The sequence below is a fragment of the Indicator indicator genome, chromosome 18 (assembly GCF_027791375.1).
Source record: "Indicator indicator isolate 239-I01 chromosome 18, UM_Iind_1.1, whole genome shotgun sequence".
NCBI lineage: Eukaryota > Metazoa > Chordata > Aves > Piciformes > Indicatoridae > Indicator > Indicator indicator.
In genome coordinates this window covers 11,948,387-11,972,516 of record NC_072027.1, presented here as the reverse complement: position 1 = coordinate 11,972,516, position 24,130 = coordinate 11,948,387, and the positions used below count along the sequence as shown (strand labels likewise).

At 46.4% G+C, this 24,130-nt stretch overlaps 1 protein-coding gene across 2 annotated transcripts in view; it reads right to left on the bottom strand.

Moving 5' to 3' along the window:
* Window positions 1-24,130, bottom strand: part of NR3C1 (nuclear receptor subfamily 3 group C member 1) — an 85,572-nt gene that overhangs the window by 29,148 nt on the left and 32,294 nt on the right. Inside the window, exons 2-3 of one of the 2 annotated variants that reach the window (XM_054389330.1) lie at window positions 3,216-3,379; window positions 2,186-2,188 (exon numbers count right to left, since the gene is read on the bottom strand). In XM_054389330.1, the coding sequence (XP_054245305.1) occupies window positions 2,186-2,188; window positions 3,216-3,379 (167 nt within the window). The remainder of the gene's footprint in view (window positions 1-2,185; window positions 2,189-3,215; window positions 3,380-24,130) is intronic. The other variant, XM_054389329.1, reaches the window with a different exon arrangement.

Genomic DNA, 24,130 nt, shown 5'->3' with positions numbered 1-24,130 from the left:
AAGGGACAATTGCTTCAAGCTGGAAGAGAGGACATTTAGACTGGAGATTAGGAAGAAATTCTTTAGAGTGAGGGTGGTGAGACACTGAAATAGGTTGCTCAGGGAGGTTGTGGATGACCCCTCCTTAGAGGGCCAGGTTGGATGAGGTCTTGAGCAACCAAATTTAGTGAAGGTGTCCCTGCCCATGGCAGAGGGCTTGGAACTAGATTCCTTCCAACCCCAACCATTCTATGAGTCTATCCTATGATTATTTGCTTCACATGAAGAGCCTGGCTCTAAACAGAAGCACAACTCCAGTCAAGACCAGTTGGAAGTCACAGAGAGCCCAAGCACCTCAGTACTTCTCACTGGAGCTCATACTGGCTCTCCACATCCTTCAGAAACAGCTTCAGCTTCCCACGCAAGTGACATCCTTCCCCTGTGACTAGCAGAGACTGAAATGTGAACTTGACTTTTCCAACCCCTCCAAGAGGCTCTGCAGTTCCGCAGTGCTCCCAACTGCATCCAGTGAGCTGGGAACTGGGAGGAAGTGCTGTCAGAGGGAATGGTGGCTCGACTTGGTCACAACCACCTTCTTCCTTCTTCTCCAGTGAACCCCACAGTGCAAAAATGTTAGCAAATAAGGATGGTTTGATTCACTTCTAAATACCCAGCAAAGCTTCATGAAGAATCACAGAATTGCAGCAGCATTAAGGTTGGAAGAGCCCTCTAAGATCAAGTCCAACCATTGACACAACACCACCATGGCCATTAAACCATGTCCCCAAGTGCCATCTCCACATGTTTCTTGAACATCTCCAGGGACGGAGACTCCACCACAACCCTAGGCAGCCTGTTCCAAAGCCTGACCACTCTTGCAGCAAAGAAATTGTTCCTCATGCCCAACCTAAACCTTCCCGGGCACAATTGCAGGCCATTTCCTCTAGTTCCATAATCTAATACCAGCGAAAAGAGACCAAGCCCCACCTCACTCCAACCTTCCTTACGTAGCTGTAGAGACAAATGAGGTCTCCCCTCAACCTCCTCTTCTCCAGGCTAAACAACCCCAGCTCCCTCAAACTCTCCTCACCAGACCTGCTCTCCAGAGCCCTCCTCAAACCCTGTAAGGCTGCAACTAAAAGGCCACAATTCCAGAACAGAGGAATCACCGCCCTTCCACACACGCAGAGGATGTGCTCTCAACTTTTCTGCATCTCTGATACTGAAGAGTCAGACACAGATCTGCAACCCAGTTCATTATTAAATGGCTGCTTACGCAGCCCCAAGAGCACAGATTACTTATTGAACATCTTCAGGTATAGGTTTCCATTGTCTATATTTTCCAAAATTATTTTCTTCCTGTGATCAGAGAGAAATTTCACAGATTCACAGACTGCATCAGGGTGGAAGGGACCCTCAAAGGTCATCTTGTCCAACCCCCCTGCACTCAGCAGGGACACCTCCAACTAGAGCAGGCTGCCCAGGGCCACAGCAAGTCTGATCTTCAATGTCTCCAGGGATGGGGCCTTAACCACATCTCTGGGCAACCTGTTCTTTTATTTCAACACCCTCATTGTAAAGCACCTCTTCCTGATGTCTAACCTAAATCTGCCCAGCTCCAGCTTAAAACCACTGCCGCTCATCCTACCACTACAAGCACTTCTAACCAGTCCCCCCTCAGTCTTCCTGTAGATCCCCTTCAGACACTGTAATACAGCTCTAAGGCCTCCCTGTAGCCTTCTCTTCTCCAGGCTGAACAGCCAAACTCTTTCATGATCTTCACAACCCAAACCCACACACATGTTCCTGTGACCTAATTACCCTGCAAAGTGCAGTGGAGATAGAATTCAACCAATATTGTTTCAAGGAAAACCTGCCCAACTCCCCTACCCTGACACACACCAGATATTCTGTAGAGGTTTATACACAAACCAGATAAAATAAAATCTTACAGATCACAAAATCTACAAATCTAATGCACACAAACAAGTGTCTGGATATAAACAGGACAAAAACCCAAAAACAACAGTCAGAGAAAAAAGAGAGGAAAAAAAAGCCAAGACAACAATAGATCCTTCTGCACTGGGAGAAAATGGGAGCATTTGCTAAATGCAAATGGAATGGATGCTGCAGATAATGCATCATTATCATAGAATCATGGAATGGTTTGGGTTGGGAGGGACCTTAAAAATCATCCAGTTCCAACTCCCTGCCATAGGCAGGCAGGGACACCTCCTGCTAGACCAGGTTGCTCGAGGCCTCATCCAGCTGGGCCTTGAACACCTCCAGGGAGGGGACATCCACAACCTCCCTGGATAAGCTGTTCCAGTCTCTCACCACCCTCACTGTCAAGAATTTCTTCCTAATCTCCGGTCTACATCTCCTCTCTTACAGATTCAACCCATTCCCCCTTGTCCTAGCATTACAAGGCCTTGTGTAAAGTCCCATCCTTGCTTCCCCCAATAACGAAGCACTAGAAAAAGAGCATGACAAAAGCCAGGACCTTTATACTTAAATAAAAACTTAATATAAACCTCCCATAATCCTAGAATACCAAATAAAAAATTAATCACCCTGGTCCACCCTGATTATTTATGCTTTAAGGGTGACAAAAGAGGTTTTTGATGTACATTTACTTACAGCCAGGCTGTGCATCATCTAAAACCTGACCAGACCAGCTTGCTCAAGGCCCCATCCAACCTGGCTTGGAACACGACCCAAATGGCCTGTTGCTATCACAATACAAACCTCAGCAAAGGCACTTCAATGCCCTTCATTATCAATTCATTACCAGTGGTACCCACCAGGAAAACATCAGTGATAGAAGGGATGGGATTTTACAGTAGGATTCTAGCAAATGGTGTCCCCATCATAAGAAGGACACAGAGCTGTTGGAGCAAGTCCTGAGGAGAGCCACAAAGATGATCCAAGGGCTGGAGCACCTCTGCTATGAGGATCGGCTGGGGGTGTCCAGCCTGGAGAGGAGACTAAGGGGATCTTAGATCCAGGAAGGATCCAGGGGGGATCTTAGAGCTGCCTTTTAATAACTGAAGGAAGGCTGGAGAGGGACTTTTCTTAAGGGTATCTAGAGATCTTTGAGGTCCCTGCCAACCTAAGCCATTATATGATTCAATCCCATGGATTCCCATACCACACAAGAGACTGGTCTGGACTGTGGATGGCATGTATGGGGATTTTATGTTTTCAAACAGCTAATTCATCCAAAGATGCCTTACCTTCCACAGCTCTTTTGAAGAAGACTTTGCAGCTGCCACAGGTCAGCACCCCGTAATGACAGCCGGAGGCCTCGTCCGAGCAAACCAGGCAGAGCTTGGGAGGTGGTCCCGTTGTCGCTGTGGTTGTGGATGGAGAAGAGCTGACATCTGATCTCATTCCAGGGCTACACAAAAGCAGAGAAGTACTCTGAGTGAGGATTTGTGAGATACTGGCAAACAAAACATTCCTAACTGCAAGACATGGATCGCCCTCGTGCTCAAACATCCCAGTTCTGTACACAAAGCTCACTGGACTCTGAAAGAGTTAAAGAATGAAGTTTGTAAAATATAAGCAAAGCTGTACGGAATTTTCACAGCCTGTTTGACCAAGTCAGGATCACTTCTCTCACACATCTCCCAAGCCAGGTTTCTTGCACAATTATCCAAAAATCCTTTAAATCCTTTAGAATTGACTCTTAAAACACGCTCTCATTCCATATTGTTTTCATTATTCTCACATTCCCAGCACTGAGTCCTGCAAGAGCTTAATTTCCAGTACCATTATGGAGTTTTCTACTAGGATATGCAAGAAGATGTGCAAATTAAGTGACAGAATGCCAGATTAGAAGGGACCTGAAAGACCATCTGGTCCAACCTTTCTAGGTAACAGGAGAGTTGAAATGTGCTGGCAAAGCACCCTGCCAAGCTGAGTCTTAAAACTGTCCAATGTAGGGGACACTACCACTTCCCTTGGGAGATGATTCCAGTGTCCAAATATTCTCATAGGGAAACATTTTCTTCTGGAGTCCAATGGGAATCTCCCCAGCAGTAACTTGTCCCTATCACCCCTTGTCTTTTCCATGGGTTTCCTTGTACAAAAAGAGTCTCCATCCTCCCCTTTATGTACTGGTCCATGAGTACAAGAAGAAACATGTGCACCTCCTCAAGGTGCAAAAACCCAGACTAACAGGAATTCAGATGGGCTTTGAAAGGCATAAAGAAATACAAGCTACTGAATCATAGAATCATCACAGAATCATGGAATGGTTTGGGTTGGAAAGGACCTTCAAGATATTTAGTTCCGACTCCCTGCCATGGGCAAGGACAACTCCCACCAGACCAGGTTGCTCAGGGCCTCACCAACCTGGCCTTGAACACCTCTCCAGGGAGGAGGCATCCATAGCCTCCCCAGGCAACCTGTCCCAGTGTCTCCCCACCCTCACTGTCAAAAATCACTTCCTAATCTCCAGTCTAAATCTCCCCTCTTCCAACTCAAAGCCATTGCCCCTCATCCTATCACTACAAGTCCTTGTACAAAGTCTGTCCCTGCTCTCCTGTAGCCCCCTTCTGGTACCAGAAGGCTGCTTTAAGGTCCCCTGGATCCTTCTCTTCTCAAGGCTGAACAGCCCCAGGTCTCTCTGCCTCTTCCTCACATGGCAGGGCTTCCAGATTTTCACAGCAATTAACGATCATTTCACCCCACAAAGAAAAGGGTACCAATTCCAAACTTCAGGATGGGGTCTTTCTATGTAAACACAGAGACCATCTACAACTGCAGGGTTGGTTCTTGAACAAATCCTGTCATTGTTAGAACACGAAACAATCCCTCGTAATCACCTTCAAGTTGCTTCTAATCAGAAGGGCTGAACCAAGAGTAGCTGTGCCAAAGTTCAGGGGCTAATCCCATCCAGCACATGTAAACACAAGAGCTCAAACCTGACCCATCCCCACTCCAAGGCCCTCTCAATACCTTCTCTTACAAGGCTCAGTTTGTTGAGTTTACTTTCACCAACTTTTCATCTTTTAAAATGAAATTTCTAGACTTTATGCATCACTTAAAGTGATTTTCACAGAAAATTTCCAACAGGGTTCTAGCCACTTCCCAGATGAAGAGAGAAAAATCACACTTCCCCCCTCCCCTCCCAAGACTTTGGTGCCTTTACTGGAAACTCTCCAGAACATCCACGTTCCCTGATGTGGGCTTAACATTTGCATGTGGGCTGGCTTTTGCATAGAAAATTCCTTCTCCTCTCCTCAAGAGGGTCTGACCAGATTGGGTCTCACATTTCAGAAAACACATAGTTCCCAAACATTCACAAACCCCTTAAAATTCCAGTCCAAACTGGAATACCCCAACACCTCAGAGGGCTTTATTGTTGATCAGGTCACCTCCATCTGCCCCATCCCCAGAAAGCAATGGAGAAATGCTTTGTCCACCAATTCCAAGGACTTCTGCTGTCACGTTTGCTGGTACCTTGAGGGAGGTAGATAATAAAAGCAGACACGAAGAGTGGGAATCCTACCACTCAAATACAGCAGGATAAAAGCTAAACCAGAATAAATGTGTCAATGAAGCCCACATTTTGACAAATATGGAACCAGAGGGCAGAGAAAAGTGACAATGACTTGTGTTGGAGAAAGTTGAGATGCTAGAGTGGATTCACATAGAGAGACACAAAGACCTAAGGTACATGTAAGCCTTCCTAAAATACAGAATCTGATGTGAGTAGGGGAGAATGTGACCTGTATCTGAGCCAGAGCAGAGAGGGTTGAGCAGAAAAGAATCAAGAGCACAGCAGCAGCTTAAACATGCTGGAATAGCTGTGGGAAGGAAGAGAGAAGATTAAGACCAGTACCTGAAATGGGTCTACAAGAAAGCCAGGGAGGGACTTTTTACGAGGGCTTGCAGTACTAGGACGAGGGGCAATAGTTTTGAGCTGGAAGAGGGGAGATTTAGACTGGAGATTAGGAAGAAATTCTTTACAGTGAAGGTGACAAGACACTGGACAGGTTGCCCAGGGGGGCGTGGATGTTCCCTCTCTGAAGGCGTTCAAGGCCAGGCTGGATGAGGCCTGGAGCAACCTGGTCTAGTGGGAGGTGTCTCTGCCCATGACAGGGGGGTTGGAACTGGATGATCTTTAAGATCCCTTCCAACTGAAACCATTCTGTGAATCTATGAATAGCTGTGGGAAGGAGAGAAGGTTAAGACCAGAAGAAGGGTAGTGTGATAGCTTCAATAGGAAAGGCTGGCATTGGAAATGAAGTAGAATGAGGTGACCTTGAGGAGAAAGGGAAGAAAAAAAGCCCACCTTCTTCCCAGGACTTGGAAAAGAACTCACATCCATCACATCACTCCTTTGTGTTCAGAAAACGCTTGTGAAATGCTGCAGAACTTCTACTCTACTCCTCTCCAGAGGCTGCCAACCATTAGCTGTCTGTCAAGTGAAGTGGCAGTCACCACTAGACCATAATCCTGCTTATGATCCATAGGATGGCTTTGCTGTGCTTCCTAATTAAATTGTCCTCTTTTAAAGAGCAAAAAAGCTCTAACAAAATGCCAAGGTTGCACAATCCAGCACTCGATAGCCATGTAATGGCAGAAGGTAATTCAAGCCAGTCACATTTATTTGCTGTCCTTACAAACACACATCTTTAATTACAGGCTCAGCCTCACTTCTCCCTGGCATGTCTGTGCCCAGGCACTCGAGGAATGAGCACTGGAGGATGGGAGCTGCTGTTTGCATGGCCCCATCTCCTCTGATGATGCAATTGGCTGGAAGAAGCTAATGGACACGCATTTGCAGGACAAGAGACTGCATGGTTAGGGAAGTGTCCCTGCTGACTGCAGTGGGGTTGGACAAGATGACATTTGAGGGTCCCTTCCAACCCCATGCAATCTGTGAATCTGAAAATTCAAATCTTCTGCCAGTTATCACAAAGCTGTCTGTGATTCATAGATTCATAGAATGGTTTGGATTGGAGTGGACTTTAAAGAAGATCCAGTTCAAATGCCCCTGCTGTGGGCAAGGACACCTCCCACCAGACCAGGTTGCTCAAGGCCTTGAACACCTGCAGTGAGGGGGCATCCACAACACTGTTCCAGTGTCTCACCATCTTCATGGTAAAGACCTTGTTCCTAATATCCAATCTAAATCTCCTTTTGTGTAATTTCAAACCATTGCCCCTGGTCCTATCACTGCAGGCCTTTGCAAACAGTTCCTCTGCAGCCTTCTTGCAGGGCCCCTTCAGGTGCTGGAAGGCTGCTATTAGGTCTCCCTGGAGCCTTCTCTACTCCAGGCTGAACTTGAGAACTTCATTACATTAAAATGATTAAAGGCAGAAAAATATGAAACATCTTTCTGTGCACAGTTTTAAAGGCAGCTAATTTAGATAAAAAACTGTAACTCCCTCTCCCTTACAGATTTCTGACAAAAGCATTTGTAAAGCAACATCCATCAGCTGTCACAGGAATTGTGGCAGAGCCAAACACCCTCCCCTGAAACACTGCAACCACCTTGAATTTTTAAACAGGGCTCATTTTCTGTACCAGTGGCACAGAAAATGTACCAGTATGAGAAAGAAAACCAGAAGAAAATACTCTTATATTATCTTGCTAGCAGAAATTATTCTGATCCTGGTTTTAATCTGAGGACGAGTAGGTTGAGACTGGATCTTAGGAAAAAGTTCTTCAGTATGAGGGTGGTGAGACTCTGGAATAGGTTGCCCAGAGTGGCTGTGGATGCCTCCTCCCTGGAGGTGTTAAGGCCAGGCTGGATGAGGTCTTGAGCAACCTGGGCTAGTTGAGAGGCATCCCTGCCCATGGCAGGGGAGGGGGCTGGAACTGGATGATCTCTGGTGTCCCTTCTAACCTAAACCATTCTATGACTCTATGATCCTGCTACGTTCAGCAACCTGTTCTAGTAGGAGGTGTCACCACCATAGGCAATCTTTAAGGTCCCTTCAAAACAAACCAGTCTGGGATTCTATAAAAACAGATGACACGACTTACTAAACTAAACATAAATTATCACATTAATTAATAAAGCAGTAGCCAGCAATTTAATCTCGGCTTCTGGCCTATCTCTTCCAGCCTGGCTTTATCAGATAAGGCTAATATTTACTGTGTGGAGAGCCGCCAGCCACTGATGGGCCCTGGTTGTGTCAAACACCATTTGCTTGCCCCAAAACACGGAGAACTGGAGGTATTACAGTGCAGGAGGACCCCTGGAAGCACTACAAGAGAGTGCCTTGAGGTTTCACAGAATGGTTTACGTTGGGATGGACGTCAGAGATCATCTACTCCAACCCTGGTGCCATGGGCAGGGATGCCTCTCAACTAGACTTGGTTGCTCAAAGCCTCAACCAACCTGGCCCTGAACACTTCCAGGGAGGAGGCATCCACAGTCACTCTGGGCAGCCTACACCAGAGCCTCACCACCCTTGTACTAAAGAACATCTTCCCAAGATCCGCTCCAAACCTACTCTCCCTCAGCTTCAAACCATTCCCCCTTGTCCTGCCACTAGACATCCTCATGAAAAGTCCCTCTTCAGCCTTCCTGTAGGATCCCTTCAGGTACTGGAAGGCAGCTCTGAGGTCCTCGCAGAGCCCTCTTTTCTCCAGGCTGAACACCCCCAGCTCCCTGTCCTCATAGCAGAGGTGCTCCAGCCCTTGGATTGTCTTTGTGGCCCTCCTCAGGACTTGCTCCAACAGCTCTGTGTCCTACTTACACTGGGGATGCCAGAACTGGATGCAGTATTTTAGGTGAGGTCTCATCAGAGCACAGTAAAGGGGCGGAATCATCTCTCTTGCCCTGCTGGCCACACTCCTCTTGATGCAGCCAAGGACATATGTTCATATAGATCTTTTACTTCTTAAGGTAGTAAAAGACAACCCAGCACTAAGGGGGAGGTGAGGGAGGGGAATTACACTCTGAGATAATAGTAGTGATAATAATAACAACAACAACAACGAAAACCCTAATAAACTCTGATTCTTCTCTAATTAAAAAGCCAAGAAGCACAGACCAGAGAAGAAAATCTTAGAGGTCTTTTCCAACTGAAACAATTCTATGATTTTATGAAAAGAAAAAAAAATCCAAAATTTAAGGGCTGCAAATTTACAAAAACTTCAATAAAACTTGATTTGGGGAGGCAAGGAGTTGTTTGTTTAAGGGTACTGAGCTCCACTCCCATCTCCCTTCAGAAATTCTTTATACATAATCTTGTATATTCACTTGTACAGACGCATTTATTCTTTCCAGCCAAGGAAACATACTGGGGGAAAACGAAAGACTTAATGAAGATGCAGCCTCCACCATCCCAAGCTCTGTAGAAATCAAGTTGTTTAACCAAAGCCATTTCTGGGTTAATCATTTACCAGAGATTTCCAATCCAGGCTCAAGGTTCAACCTTGACTAAAGCAGGTGTGGTAACGTTTATGGCGGTGAGAAGTTTTCCCTTCTTGGGGTCCCCATCCACCACAGGTCACGTTGTCCTCCTGCAGAGGCTGGGGGCCAAGCCCAGGGGGCCACGTTTGCCCATCACAGCAGCTCCTGTTCCTCCTTTACAGCCAGGAGAGCAGAATGGGTTGTTCAGCAAAGTCACAGCCCTGCACTCAGATATGAATGTCTGAGCAGAAAGAGATGGGACAGAGGAAAGTTCTTTATCCTTCTGAAGCATCATTGTCCCTTTGTGCAGAAAACATCTGCACTATCCTCTTTCTTCTGGCTTTACTTTGAAAATTATAAATCATCCCTGATGAAGCACAGAACCTGCATGCTGCCATCCACCCAGACTCCTAATGCTGCAATATTCTGTATAAAATGCACAAATTCCTCTTATTTTAGATGATCAAATGAAACAAAAATCCAGAGAAATAATGAAGAAAGGAACACTTTCAGCAACTCAAATCACAGAATCACAGAGTATTAGGGGTTGCAAGGGACCGCTGGAGATCATCCAGGCTAATCCCCCTGTTAGAGGAGGATCACCTAGGGCAGGTCACACAGGAAGACATCCAGACAGGTTTTGAAAGTCTCCAGAGAAGGAGACTCCACAACTTCTCTGGGCAGCCTGCTCCAGGGCACTGTCAACCTCACAGTGAAAAAGTTTTCCCTTATGTTAATGTGGAACCTCCTATGCTCCAGCTTGCACCCCTTGCCCCTTGGACATCACTGAACAGAGCCTGGCTCCATCCTCCAACACTGCCCTTCACATCTTTATAAACATGAATGAGGTTAGCCCTCAGTCTTCTCTTCTCCAAGCCAGAGCCCCAGCTCCCTCAGCCTTGTCTCATAAGGGAGATGTTCCACTCCCTTCATCAGCAGTCATTTAATTACAGGCTATAGCTTGTGACTTTTCACCATCACAGGAAAGCTTTGGATGATCAACCTGATCATGATGTGTGTGCCCATCTGTGTTCTCCCACATCTTTATAACTACCATTTCAGTATCTGATGGGGACCTACAGGAAGGCTGGGGAGGGGCTGTTTAGATGGGCCTGTAGTGATAGGATGAGGGGCAATGGTTTGAAACTGGAGCAGGGGAGATTTAGGTTGGACCTCAGGAGGAATCCTTCACAATGAGGATGGTAAGACACTAGAACAGGTTGGCCTGGGATGTGGTTGAGGCCTTATCCCTGGAGACATTCAAGATGAGACTCGCTGTGGCCCTGGGCAGCCTGCTCTAGTTGGAGGTGTCCCTGCTAACCACAGGGTGGGGTTCGACAAGACGAGCTTTGAGGCTCCCTTCCAACAGGATGCATTCTGTGAACCTTGGTCAAACACTTTGACCAAACCCATGCCTGGCCCTAGCAGACTTCTGCTGAAGGCTACATTTTGTTTATAAAATACAAATTAAATTAGCACCCCCAGCTAATCTCTCTCGTGTAAGGAGAGAGAACTTGGTTACCAGATTAAAAAATAACTGCATGTAAGGAAAATGGCTGCAAGGTATAGACCAGGGGAAGGAACACGTGGGAAATTTAGTTGATTTAGACTGGAAATTAGGAAGAAATCAAACACTTCTTTGGTTACCCAGCAAAGCATAAAGAGTTAGGAGGGCCCAAGGGTGATTTTTTTTTTTTTGGGGGGGTGGGGGGGTGGGGGTGTCTATTCTGTGATTCTGTATTTCTGTATCCTGGCTTCTGTCTTACTCTTATTCTGCTGCCTCTTTATTGAGGGAAGCAAGGATCAGACTTTATACAAGGGCTTGTAGGGCTAGAACAAAGGGCAATGGATTCGAGCTGGAAGAGGGCAGATTTAGACCGGGGATTAGGAAGAAATTCTTTAAAATGAGGTTGGTGAGACACTGGAACAGGTTGCCCAGAGATGTCGTGGATGTCCCCTCTCTGGAATGTTCAAGGCCGGGCTGGATGGGACCTCGAGCAACCTGGTCTAGTGGAAGGTGTCCCTGCCCATGGCAAGGCATTTGACCTAGAGGATCTTTAAGGCCCCTTACAACCCAAACCATTCTGTGACTCTTCGAATCGCCTCTGGGAATTGATAACAGGAATAACCATGAAGAAAGCAGCTTTGTCACTTGTTGGAGGTGACACCATCTGCTTTCTGCAGATCAGTCTGTGAATCTATGAAATCTGTGGGGCTGAAGGGAAGAGCAGCATGAGCTGTAGCAGTACTCACCTGTAAAACACATCCACCCTGCTGAAAAGTTGAGGGGACATGTACAGTCCAAGTGTTTTTCATCCATCCAGCTAAGGTATTCCCTGGTGCTGTTATAAACTACAGAAACAACTTGTTCCTGGCTCCTATAAACCTAAAGAAAATGCTGTTCATGGCCAACTGCCACCTCCGGGGAGAGATATGGATGCAGAGTGTCTAGGGTGGGAAGAAACAGCTCCAGAATCGACTCTATTTATTGTTTAAGTTTAAAGCAGAGTAGAAAGTCTATTCATTTCCTTCCTTCTTGGAATGTATTGCTTCCCAAACAAGACCTGCTTCCACTCTGCACGATATAGAGCACAACATGCTGCCTGCACTCCATAAATGCTGTTCTCCAGCTGAAGTCACCTCAGCCTTCACAGAAGCCAGTCAGTTATCTGTGTGTCACCAACTCACAGTAAAGAAATGATTTTCAATGTCATTGCCATCTGGGCCTTGTTCTTATCTTCCAGCCATGAGAATAATGTAAACACTCAGCTGCATACAACCAACTGATTACATTTTTGGAATTGCTTGCTTATTACTTCAATAACTAGAGAAAATATTAATTATTTTTTATTCCCTCTTGGGCAGCTTTTCAGTTCAAGCAGGAATAAAAACCAAGCCAAGGTGACTGATGCTCCACTTTTTGTCACAATGTGAAAATAAAAGTGTGTTTGTCAACTGAAAATCACTTCAGAGATGCACTTTGCTGAGAACCTTCTTGGGTTTATTTTTGAGGATCTGAGACCTGATGCTTTGGTTATCAGGACAACTGAGTAAAGTCCTCTAATTGTCCTGATCTGGTCCTGTGGAAGGTTTCCCTGCCCATGGTAGAAGGGTTGGAACAGGATGATCTTTAATGTCCCTTCCAACCCAAGCCATTCTATTAATCTATGAATCTTAAACCCTGGTTACATTGGGCTCCTCTGGCTCTTGAAATGTACCCACTGAAGTTTACAGCTTCACAGATCACATCAGGGTGGAAGGGACCCTCAAAGGTCATCTTGGCCAACACCCCTGCAGTCAGCAGGGACACCTCCAAGTAGATCAGACTGTCCAGGGACACATCAAGTCTTTAAAATGACTGAATTTATATGAGGTAGAGAGAAACAAGATTTTCTTAGGTTCATAGAACGGTTTGGATTGGAAGGGACCTTGAAGCTCACCTAGTTCCAACCCCCCTGCCATGGGCTGGGATGCCTTCTGCTAGCCCAGGTTGCTCAAGGCCTCATCCAACCTGGCCTTGAACACCTCCAGGGAGGGGGCATCCATGACCTCCCTGAACAACCTGCTCCAGTGTCTCACCACCCTCACTGTAAAGAATTTCTTCCTAATCTCCAGTCTAAATCTGCTCTCCTTCAATCCTGCTGGCAAACTCTAAGCAGAGACACACACAGTGCTTAGCTATAATCAGTGAGCAACAGCCGCCCAGAGATCTAGCCAATCCCAGATGTCCTGGGGTTTTCTTTCACATCTTACGCTTAAAACAGGGACCTGAATTGCTTTGGGATTGCAGCTCTTGATCACAAGCATATCCCCAGTGATGCCACAACCAATTAAAAACCTCCTACAGGTTACAGCAAGTAACCCAACACTTGGTCCTGCTGCTTCACAACCCCTCTGGAAGCCAAGGTGAGGAACATCCTTTCTTTTATCATGCACCCAGATTAAGGCTGTATCATAACTTGATAAACAGGGCAAGCAGCTGTAGTTCTATGCCCATGCTCATAACACTACCAAGATAACACCAACACAGGGAATGGATCACATGGAAAGGCCATAGCCAAATTTGCTTCCTTGCTGGACACAGGAACTCGTGGCAGACACAGAAGCTATTTTGCTATCAGTTAGCAGGCACCATCTTGCCTCCTCCTGATGCAGTCTGCAGAACACCACATGTTTTACCATCCCTTTCACACAACTAAAACAGCCTGGAGGATTCATTGCTTTGTGGAAAGTCAGCTCAAAAATCATCAACATTTCTGCTCATGTTGCCAACAACTCAGGTTTATCCTGTCAAGGACACTGACCCAAGTATTCAGGCTGAGTTCAGAACAAAAAGGTGACTTCAGTTTGGACCAAGAGAAGGCTTCACATAACCATTATGAGAGATTTTGTGTACGAAAATGCACTTTGTGCTGGCAAACAAACTGGGATGAACTCCTGTCCTGTCTGGATTGTTGTGCAGAACCAGTCAGACCTTGGTACTGGCAAGGTTTTGATCCCCTTAGCCTAGGGGTCTAAATAAGAACCTGAAGTGCAAACGTAAGCTCTGCTCTCTTTTAAGAAGGACAAAACATAAGAAGGACATGGACCTGCTGGAGCAAGGCCAGAGGAGGCCACAAAGATGACTGAAAGGCTGCAACACCTCTGCTATGAGGATAGGCTGAGGGACCTCAGGGTTCTCAGCCTGGAGAAAAGAAGACTTTGGGGACCTTAGAGCTGCCTTCCAATACCTGAAGGGATCCTAGAGGAAGGCTGGAGAAGGACTTTCCATAATGGTGTCTAGTGACAGGACAAGGGGGAATGGTTTGAAGCTGAGGGAGAGTAGGGTTAGACTGAATATTAGGAAGCAGTTCCTTAGTATGAGGGTGATGAGGCTCTGGAACAGGCTGCCCAGAGTGGTTATGGATGCCTTCTCCCTGGAGGTGTTTAAGGCCAGGCTGGATGACGCCTTGAGAAACCAAGTCTAGCTGAGAGGTGTCCCTGCCCATGGCACCAGGGCTGGAGTAGATGATCTCTGAGGTCCCTTCCAACCTAAGCCATTCTATGTTTGTATGATTTATGGGACACACCAGAGTTGTATGGGCTTGGAGGAGCCTTCAGAAGCTCCAGTACCACTGTCCCCAAAGCCCCTCTGCTCGAAAATGGTATCTGCTACCATTTTAGAGCCTGCAGAGCAGTGAGAGAGGAACACTAACAGAAAGAAACAACTAGACTCGTTTTCCTTCTGGACCCTCTCCAGAACATCAAGGTTTCAAGGGCACAGGCAAAGCTCTCTTGGAATGGATAAATGGCAATTGATGGTGCAGCTGCAACCTTAGCGAGAGCTCTGGGGATTTCAAATGCACTACAGCCCTGAAGTATTTATGACCAGAATATAGTAATTAAATTCTCTGTTCTAAACTTTTACATTTCTGACAATGCTCCAGCAAAGCAGCCAAAAAAGTCCTACCTTCAAGGGTAGGACTTCCTACCTTCAAGGGTAGGACTTCACTTCTGTAGGAATCAAATTAGAAATATTTTCCGAAATGGCTTTTTCCTTTATGCATTGCATTGGGCATGGAATAGTTTAGGTTGGAAGGGACTTTAAAGATCCTCCTGTTCCAACCCCCTGCCATGGACAGGGACACCTTCCACAGGACCAGGTTGCTCAAGGCCTCATCCAACCTGGCCTTGAACACCTGCAGCAAGGGGGCACCCAGAAGTTCCCTGGGCAACCTGTTCCAGTGTCTCACCACCATCACTGTAGAGAGCAATGAGGTTTCTTCCTCAGCCCTCTCTTCTCCAGGCTAACCTACCTCAGTTCCCTCATCCGCCCCTCAGCAGACCTCCTCATCTCCAGACACTTCACCATCTTTGTTGCCCTTCTCTGTACCCACACCAGCACCTCAACAGCCTTCTTAAACTGCAGTGCCCCAAACCAGACACAGTGCCCTGGTGTGGTCTCCCCCGGGCTGAGTCCAGGTTACTTAATTAATTATCTCAATTAGAGCTCCTTTCACATACTAATTTCATTCACTAGCACACTGACTTCCGCAGGACAGCAGAATCTTTGCCAAGTTCTTCTCTATCTCAAGCAGAAATACTCTGGTTTTAGAGCAGACCCATGAGCTTAGAGCAGCCCACAGCATTTTACCTCACCCTACAGAATCTGCATCGATCAGGAAAGTTTTTTACTCCTTATCACAGCACCTTACTAATGTGGTAGCAGAGCAACTGGACTTAAAATATCAGGCAGGATTTGTTCCATTAATGACCTCAGCATGAGCTATGGACATGGCTCTACTCTCCTGAACACGAGTGCTTGTGTCAGTCACAGGGCTGCAGACACAGGCTGCCAAAACGCTGGTGCTAGGAAAGAAGTCAAGAGACATCTGGAAGGTGGACTCCAGAATACATGGAAAAATATCAGTGGTGCTGTAAGAAATGCAGAAGAAGATTAAACTGCAAGAGTCACAGAAGAGACATTTTAAAAGCTGCAGTGTAATGGCTGCACAAACTGAGTCATGAAGTTATAAATACATTTTGATTTGAAACTTCATTTAGAATCACAGAATAGTTTGGGTCGAAGGGACCTTAAAGATCATCTAGTTCTGATCCCCCTGCCATGGGCAGGGACACCTTCCACTAGACCAGGTTGCTCAAGGTCCCATCCAACCTGGCTTTCAACACTGCCAGGCTTCAAGCCTCCACAGCTTCTCTGGGCAACATGTTCCAGTGCCTCAGCATCCTCATGGGGAAGAATTTCTCCCTAATACCTGATTTAAATCCAGCTTCTTCCAAGTTTGAAGCCATCACCCCATGTCCATTCACTCCATACCTTTGTACAAAGTCCTTCTCCAGCTCCCCTGTAGCTCCCTTCAAACAGTGGAAGGCAAGAGGAGCAGAAAGGATTTTTTTTCTTCCTTAATTCTTTCTACAGATCTTCAGGGAAGCTCCATTTCTAAGTGTAACTGACACTAAAAGGAAGTCAAGCTGGTAAATTCTTTATTGCACAAAGTCCCATTTCCTTCTGGGGCTGTGTGAAGACTTGCACAATGTGCCTTTACCCTTTCACACTTATTTTGTCAATGAAAAGAGCACATTTCCATGTGGAGCTATTTATTATGGAATATTAAGCAACGTGTGGCATTCAGGGCTCTGCATCAGTGGAAAGTGATGGAGAGGAGGGACAGGGAAGGGTGCCAAGTTCAGGTTTTGGCCTCAGTCCATTTGATGCAGATCCAGGATGACTTGGTTGACTGTTGAGTCATAGGTTGGTTCAATTGACATTATTTTACATTTGACTAGTTATTGTTTAAACTTTGAACAGGAGTCCAGAAGCTCAAAAAACACCACTGAACCCAAAAGAGAGAGACCGTGGCAGAGTTTCAACAAGATGCTGAAGCAAGAAAAACACTCTCCTTAATGACATCTCCTTTGAGCAGAGACAGCTAAAAATCCAAACCTACCCCCTAGTGTCAAAAATTACTGCTGTGCTGCCATCCAACAGTGGGCTGGAGAGCTGGGCAAAGGAGAACCTCATGAAGTTCAATAAGGACAAGTGCAGAGTCCTGCATCTGGGTGGGAACAACACCAGGCACCAGTACAGACAAGGAATTATCCATAGGACAGCAACGTGGAAGGCTGCTCTAAGGTCTCCCTGGAGCGTTCTCTTCTTCAGCCTGAACATCCCCAGCCCTCCCAGCCTGTCCCCACAGGGGACATGCTCCAGCCCTCTGCTATCTTTGTGGCCTCCTCTGGACCCACTTCAGCAATTCCATGTCTTTTTTGTTCTGGGGGCACCATAACTGGGTGCATGGATGTGATCAGAACTGGCCTTGCTTTACAGATGCATCACATTTAGCAACAGTAATTTGAAGTGAATGTTGAGTCCTCTTGTTTTCAAAATGTCCAACTGACTCATTCTATTCCACTCCATCTTCCCCCAATTTCAGACAGCAGATGTGTTTTTAGGAGGTTCTGATGCCCTGTGAGAGAAATTCAATGTTATGTTGAATTGTGATGTATTTCTGTTCTCACAAACAGAAGCCTCCAGTAACTTCTCTGAGCAACCTGTTCCAGGACCTCACCACCCTCACTGTAAAGAATTTCTTCCTGAAGTCTCATCTCAATCCAGCTTCCTCCAGTTTGAAGCCATCACCCCTCATCCTGTCACTCCATGCCTTTGTACAAAGTCCCTCTCTAGCTCTTCTGGAGCCCCCTTCAAATCCTGGAGGGCAAGAGAAGCAAAAGGAATCAGAGAAATGCAGCATGAAGGGACATTGGGACCATAGCCTATCAAGGAGGGAATCAGCTTCCCTAACAACTTCCAGGAGTATGAAAAACAAAACATCACATCTTGGGTGCTCTGCTGGAAAACAAAAGTCCTTCTGATGATTTTGAGATGTGAGTCAGAGAGGAGGATGACTGCAAGATGTTCTTCTTGGTGCTAAAGGCCAGACTTGAGGTTCAGCGCCAGCTTAGCTTCAAGAGTTGTGCAAGGTGCTACCCCCCCAATGCCTCTGGATTATGTTCCACTCTTAGTCATGAGCAGAAACTTCACTTGAAAAGATTCTTTTAACAGATTAGAGAGAAAACAAAAGTTCCTGCAGGAAAGGTAAGGAATAAATTCAAAGTTCTTGGTGACATAAAAATCAGAAAGTTGCTGAAAGATAAAACATGGATGGGAAGGCCAAGACCTCCCACTCTGAACCCTACACCCTACCAAGAAGTTTTCTTTCATGCTTTAAGTTCAGGTTTTGGGTTTCCATTTTATCCTTCCTCTCTGTGTGCATGAACAGAGCTTACAACTGAGCAAAGCCACCTACAAGGTACTCTTCAGCGCCCTATAAGTCTTTTTAACCCCCTTAAGAACACAATTTGCTTTCATTTCAGCTGGCCTCTGACACATTTGAGGCACAGAACAGATGTGAAACCACTGCTCCCACACGCGAGCAGGAAGAGAAGCATGCAATAAGTTGATTTACTGACAGCCATCTACACTTGGGTAGCATTTTCAGAAAGTCCAAGGTGACCTCATTCATGTTTATAAAGATGTGAAGGGCAGCATTGGGAGGATGGAGCCAGGCTCTGCTCAGTGATGTCCAACAACAGGACAAAGGGGAAGGGGTGCAAGCCGGAACAGAGGAGTTTCCACATAAACATAAGGAAAAACTTTTTCACTGTAAGGTTGACAGAGCCCTGGAGCAGGCTGCCTAGAGAGGTTGTGGAGTCTCCTTCTCTGGAGACTTTCAAAACCTGTCTGGATGCCTTCCTGTGTGACCTGCCCTAGGTGATCCTCCTCTGACAGGGGGATTGGCCTGGATGATCTTCAGCAGTTCCTTCCAACCCCTAACAATCTGTGATTCTGTGTGTGACTGTATGTCATCTTCCTGGCACTTTTAAGTCAACCTTATTGGATCATGCAGTAAAGGTTCCAATGACTTTTGTCAACACTGTTAAGCAATTACAGACACAGCTTCTGTGGTAACATGCAGTGGGTTATTATCTGCTTTTATTTCCACCTGGCATTCATGTCACCCACTCCAGACTATTGAGATGTTTCATCACACTCCTCCTGTTGCATACTCTCAGGGCTTTACAAGCATTTCTTCTCTTGTTTGTTTTTGTTTTCTTGTCCCCACAACATTTTAGGGCTTTGCCTTCTGTCACCCTCCTGGATTTCTCATATGATTTTATCCACTTTCCTCTGTCCTCTTCCTCTACCCCTCCCCAGCAGATGAAGGAAGCTCTATTCCTTCCTCACTGAACCTCACACCGTTTCCTGGCCACATTGTTCATCTCTGCCTCTTTGTGTATTTTCTCTTCCTGAGCAGCACTGGGAACCCCTCCCAATTTCAGCTCCATCTGTAAACTTCATTAACAGGCTGTTTACCTCTCCCACAGAACTATCATGAAGGTGACTGGGCAGATCGCCTGCACACACAGAGCTCCGCACCGCCTCTGTCCTCCAAGAGCATCTTGTGCAGGATTGCTCTGGAGGATGGGCACTCATTTCACCTTTGAACAGTGGGAATTCCCAGTGTTCCTTCAGGAAAGCATTGAAAGCATTTCCTGGTGGGAAGCTAAGTTTCTTTCCCTGGATTTTCATAGAATCACAGAATTGTTTGGGCTAGAAAAGCCCTCCAAGATCATCAATCCAACACCACCACGGCCATTATACCATGTCCCTATGTGCAATGTCCACACCTTTCTTGAACACCTCCAGGGATGGGGTCTCCACCACCTCCCTGGGTGGCCTATTCATAAAATCACAGAATGGTTTAGGTTGGAAGGGAACTTAAGGATTGTCTAGTACCAACCCCCCCGCCAGGAGCAGGGATACCTTCTACTAGACCAGGTAGCTCAAGGCCTCATCCAACCTGGCCTTGAACACTTCCAGGAAGGGGGCATCCACAACCTCCCTGGGCAACCTGTTCCAGTGTCTCACCATGCTCACTGGAAAGAATTCCAATGCCTAGTGTTCATTACAGTGAGAATGCCCTCTTACGAAGGTCCTGATGGCCATTATGAATCTTTTACAAGATCATCATTATCTTTCAGTATCTTTCAATGATAACTTAGTCACTCAAGAGTTGCCAGGAGAATAGGTCCTGGTATCTCAAACAGAAAACCTGAACTATGGTCAAGCCACTATCAGCCTCTCATGGTCCAGACCCCATGGGAGTGCAAACAGAAACGAAGCTTTTTACCGCACATAACTTACTGCTAAGGTTTTAGGCAGCTGAGCACACCTTCCATGACCATGTCAGCGGACACACAGATGTTTCCTGCTCTGAAGGACACTCAGGCAGCAGGGCCAGCTTTCTTGCAGGCCCCCTTCAGGTACTGGAAGGCAGCTCTAAGATCTTGATGAAGCCTTCTCTTCACCAAGCTGAACAGCCCCAACTCTCTCAGCCTATCCCCACAGGGGAGGCTCTCCAGCCCTCTGATCATCTTGATGGCCTCCTCTGGACCCATTCCAGCAGTTCCATGTCCCTCTTATACTGGGGGTTCAGCAAACTTCAACATTCTGTGAGATTCTCTCTCCTACAAAAGTTTTTTTTTTTACCTTCTTTTACCTTCAGAATCATGGAGTTTCAGAGAAATTAACTCAATATCAGACCAGGGAAGTGGTTAATCTTTGTTTACTGGTCACAGAGGTTGAGACCAAAGCAGCAAATAAGCTTCCAGCCATGTCAACAAAACCAGGGTTCCAAAACTTGAGGGCAGCTGGGATCAGGAGGGCTCCTCCAGAGCACTGCCCTCCCAACCCAGGCTCTCAGTACCCCAATAAGATGCAAACACTGCAGAACTGGTCTGCAGGTAAAATCCCTAACTGCATGATCAAAGACTCACATTATTTCCAGTCCATGCTAAAATCCTTTAGACTGTGCAGGCTTTGAAGCAGTGACCAAGCCCAGCATTTCATGTCACTTACATGTTCCATCTGAGAAACATTAAACAAAGGTCACATTGACAAACAAGCAAGTTTGCCAACAGGCACCAGCTGAGCACTGATTGCACACTTAACTCTTTCTGCAGCGAGCTCTTCTCAAAGCCTGGGGCTCAGCCTGTGTTTCAAAAGGGATTTGCTCTGCCTCAGTTGTGCAGTGCCACTGCTGTTGCACAACGAGGTGTAAGCTGTATCCTGTGCTGGCCCTTCCTGGCAGAAGAGAAGCCATTCCTTTTCAGGGGGTCAGCCACAGTGAGGTTTCTTTTCACCTTGCCTAGGGATGTTTCTCCAATTTAGTACCATAGAGTCATAGAATTGTTTGAGTTGGAAAAGACCTCTGAGATCATGGAGCCCAATCATTAACCCAGCACCACCATGACCATCAAACCATGTCCCCAAGTGTCTGTATCCTTGTGACAATATAATAATGGATCCTACCCGCGAGACAAAGCACATTGGAACAGTTAAAGAAATGCTTGAATCATGCACACTGGACAATCTGAAAATGAAAAATAAAAACAACGAAGTACTTCCACATCCTACGAATAGAACTTAAACAAACAAAAAAAATTTAGGCTCACGCTTCACAGAATCATAGATTCATCAAATGGTTTTAGTTGGAAGGGACCTTAAAGACCATCTAGTTCCAACTCCCTGCCAAGGACAGGGACACCTTCTACTAGCCCAGGGTCCTCAAGACCTCATCCAACCTGGCCTTGAACATCCACAGGGAAGGGACATCCACAACCTCCCTGGGCAACCTGTTCCAGTGTCTCCCCACCCTCACACTAAAGAATTTCTTCCTTATCTCCAGTCTAAATCTCCGTTCTTCCAGCTCAAAACCATTGCCCCACGTTCTGTCACTACAAGCCCTTGTCAAAAATCCGCCCCCCCCAGCTGCTGAGATATTGAAATGCAGCTCTAAGGCCTCCCTAGAGCCTTCTCATTTCCAGGCTGAACAACCCCAATTCCTTCAGCCTCTCCTCATAGGAGAGGTTCTCCATCCCCCTGATCATCTTTGTCATCTCCTCTGGACCCTCTCCCGCAGGTCCATGATGCTCTTGTGTTTGGGGCCCCAGAGCTGGACACAGTGCTCCAGGTAAGGTCTGACCAGAGCAGAGGGGCAGAATCACCTCTCTCCACCTATGGCCACTCTGCTTTTGATGCACACCAGGATGCCATTGGCCTTCTGGGATGCAAGTGTCCATTGCTGCCTCATGTCCATCTTCCACCACCATGCTCGCTAAACCATGTCCCAGGTGCCATGCTCCCATATCTTCTTACCAACTCTATGGAGAAAGTGACTCCACCACTTCCCTGGGCAGCTCATCCCAATGCCTGACCAACTTGAGGCCATATCCTCTTGTCCTATCACTAGTTACCTAGAAGAGACTGAGGTCCACCTCACTCCAACCTCCTTTCATGTAGGTGCAGAGAGCAATGACTCCAAACAACTAAATAACCCCCGTTCCCTCAGCTGCTCCTCACCAAACCTGTTCTCCAGACCCTTCACTAATAAGAATTAGTTGTCCAAGGTGTCAACTTACTGCCACTTACCAGTGCCTTCTAAAGCTACAGATGCTGAGGACTCCCTCCTTCCAGAAGCAAAACCAAAGCAATACCCACAAGAGAAACAGAATCACTGTCTGTAAGTGATAACACTAAACCTACAAACCCACCAACTCCCATTATTTATGGGTCTTCTCTGTTTTGTTTTGTTTTGGTTTTTTTTTAAGTTGTAGCATTTCCCAAAGCTTGGAAGGGTCACAACTTAAACCCCAATTCATAAACCAATAACAAACAGAGCTAGAGGTCTATAGTTTTTCATCACAGTCACAGATGGCCTGAGTGGGGCCAAGAGATAAGCTGGCTGGCCTGTTCAAGGAGAGAAAGAGAAGGGTTTCCCTCTCTTGCTTATTCTTGCAATTTTAATCACAAGTCTTGCAGCATCTGGCACTTTTCCTTTAGCTCCACTTCAGGGCTGACAATTGGGAGAATCTCTCTCTTTTCTCAAAAAAGCTGCAGAGCTGCAAACTGCACCCAAGGGTTAAAAAAAAAAAAAAAAAAAAAAAAAAAAAAAAAAAAAAGCCACAGCACCTGGAGTGTTTTTCAGCATCTCCAGAACCTGAAACCATGCTGCTGGTAAGGAGGCTTTTTAGGGTTTAAAAGGAAAATGTGAAATGTTTTAATGACTTTGATGAAGGAGGAAATAAATTCCATGGGTCATGGCTAAGGCTGTGGGAGAAATTCCAGCTGCAGAGGGACAGAGCAGGCTGCTGAGGGACCTCGAGTAGTTAAGGAGCAGCCGTGAGGACACATGGACATGGCACACCCCCCTTGCATCTATGGGGCGGTATTTTCCAGTGCCTGGTGGTATGGGAATAGAACAGGTTCAGATGTCTGCAGCCCCATGGAGATTGCACATTGCAGGGCTTGGCAGAGAGCTAATTACAGCCTGAGTGGCATTCAGCAACCTGTGTGCTCATCTCCAGCTTGTTTCTCCTCAAGCCTCTGAAAACAGGGAATAAAAGGATCTTTGCTGCTCTGCTAGAAGAGCAGCAAAGATGGTGAAGGGTCTGGAGAATAGATCTGGTGAAGAGCAGCTGAAGGAAGGTTGTTTAGTGTGGAGATAAAGAGGTTGTCTCTAGAGACCCTTATGAAAAGTTCCTCTGCAGCCTTCCTGTAAGATCCCTTCAGGTCAGAAGGCAGCTCCAAGGTCTCCCTGGAGTCTTCTCCTTTGCAGGCTGAACAACCCCAGCTCCCTCATTCCATCCTCACAGCAGAGGTGCTCCAGCCCTTGGACCATCCTTGTGGCCCTCCTTTGGACAACCTGTCCATGTCTTTATCCCAGACTGAAGGCTTCATGAGTTGGAATGAATCATCTACACTTTGTGATCCTTCTCTGTTCAAAGGCAGGAGACAGCCATGAGCCTCAGTCCACATGCTTGAAGCTCTCCCAGCCTAAGTATTTTGTTTTGGAATATGTGAGCATGTTCAGAGGGGGGAAGGAAGGGGACAGGGGAAAGGAAGCAGCTTTCCTGGCAGATATTTATCCTAATTGCCCAGGCTGAAAGATCAATTACAGGCATCCATTCAGTCCAATTATTCTCCAGCTTACAGCCCAGACAGATTTAAGTTAACACTGCATTCGATCACTCAACTCTTGGAAGAAATCTACCCACACCAGTGCAAACTGCCAGGTTCTTCTGGCCAAGATGTGGCCTGCCACCTGGAGTGCTTCATGCAACGTTTGCAGTCTTTTGTCCCTGCCTTGTAGTTCAAAATATGCAGAAAATACAACTGCAAAAGGTAATTTTCAAAGCAGAGGAAGCTCT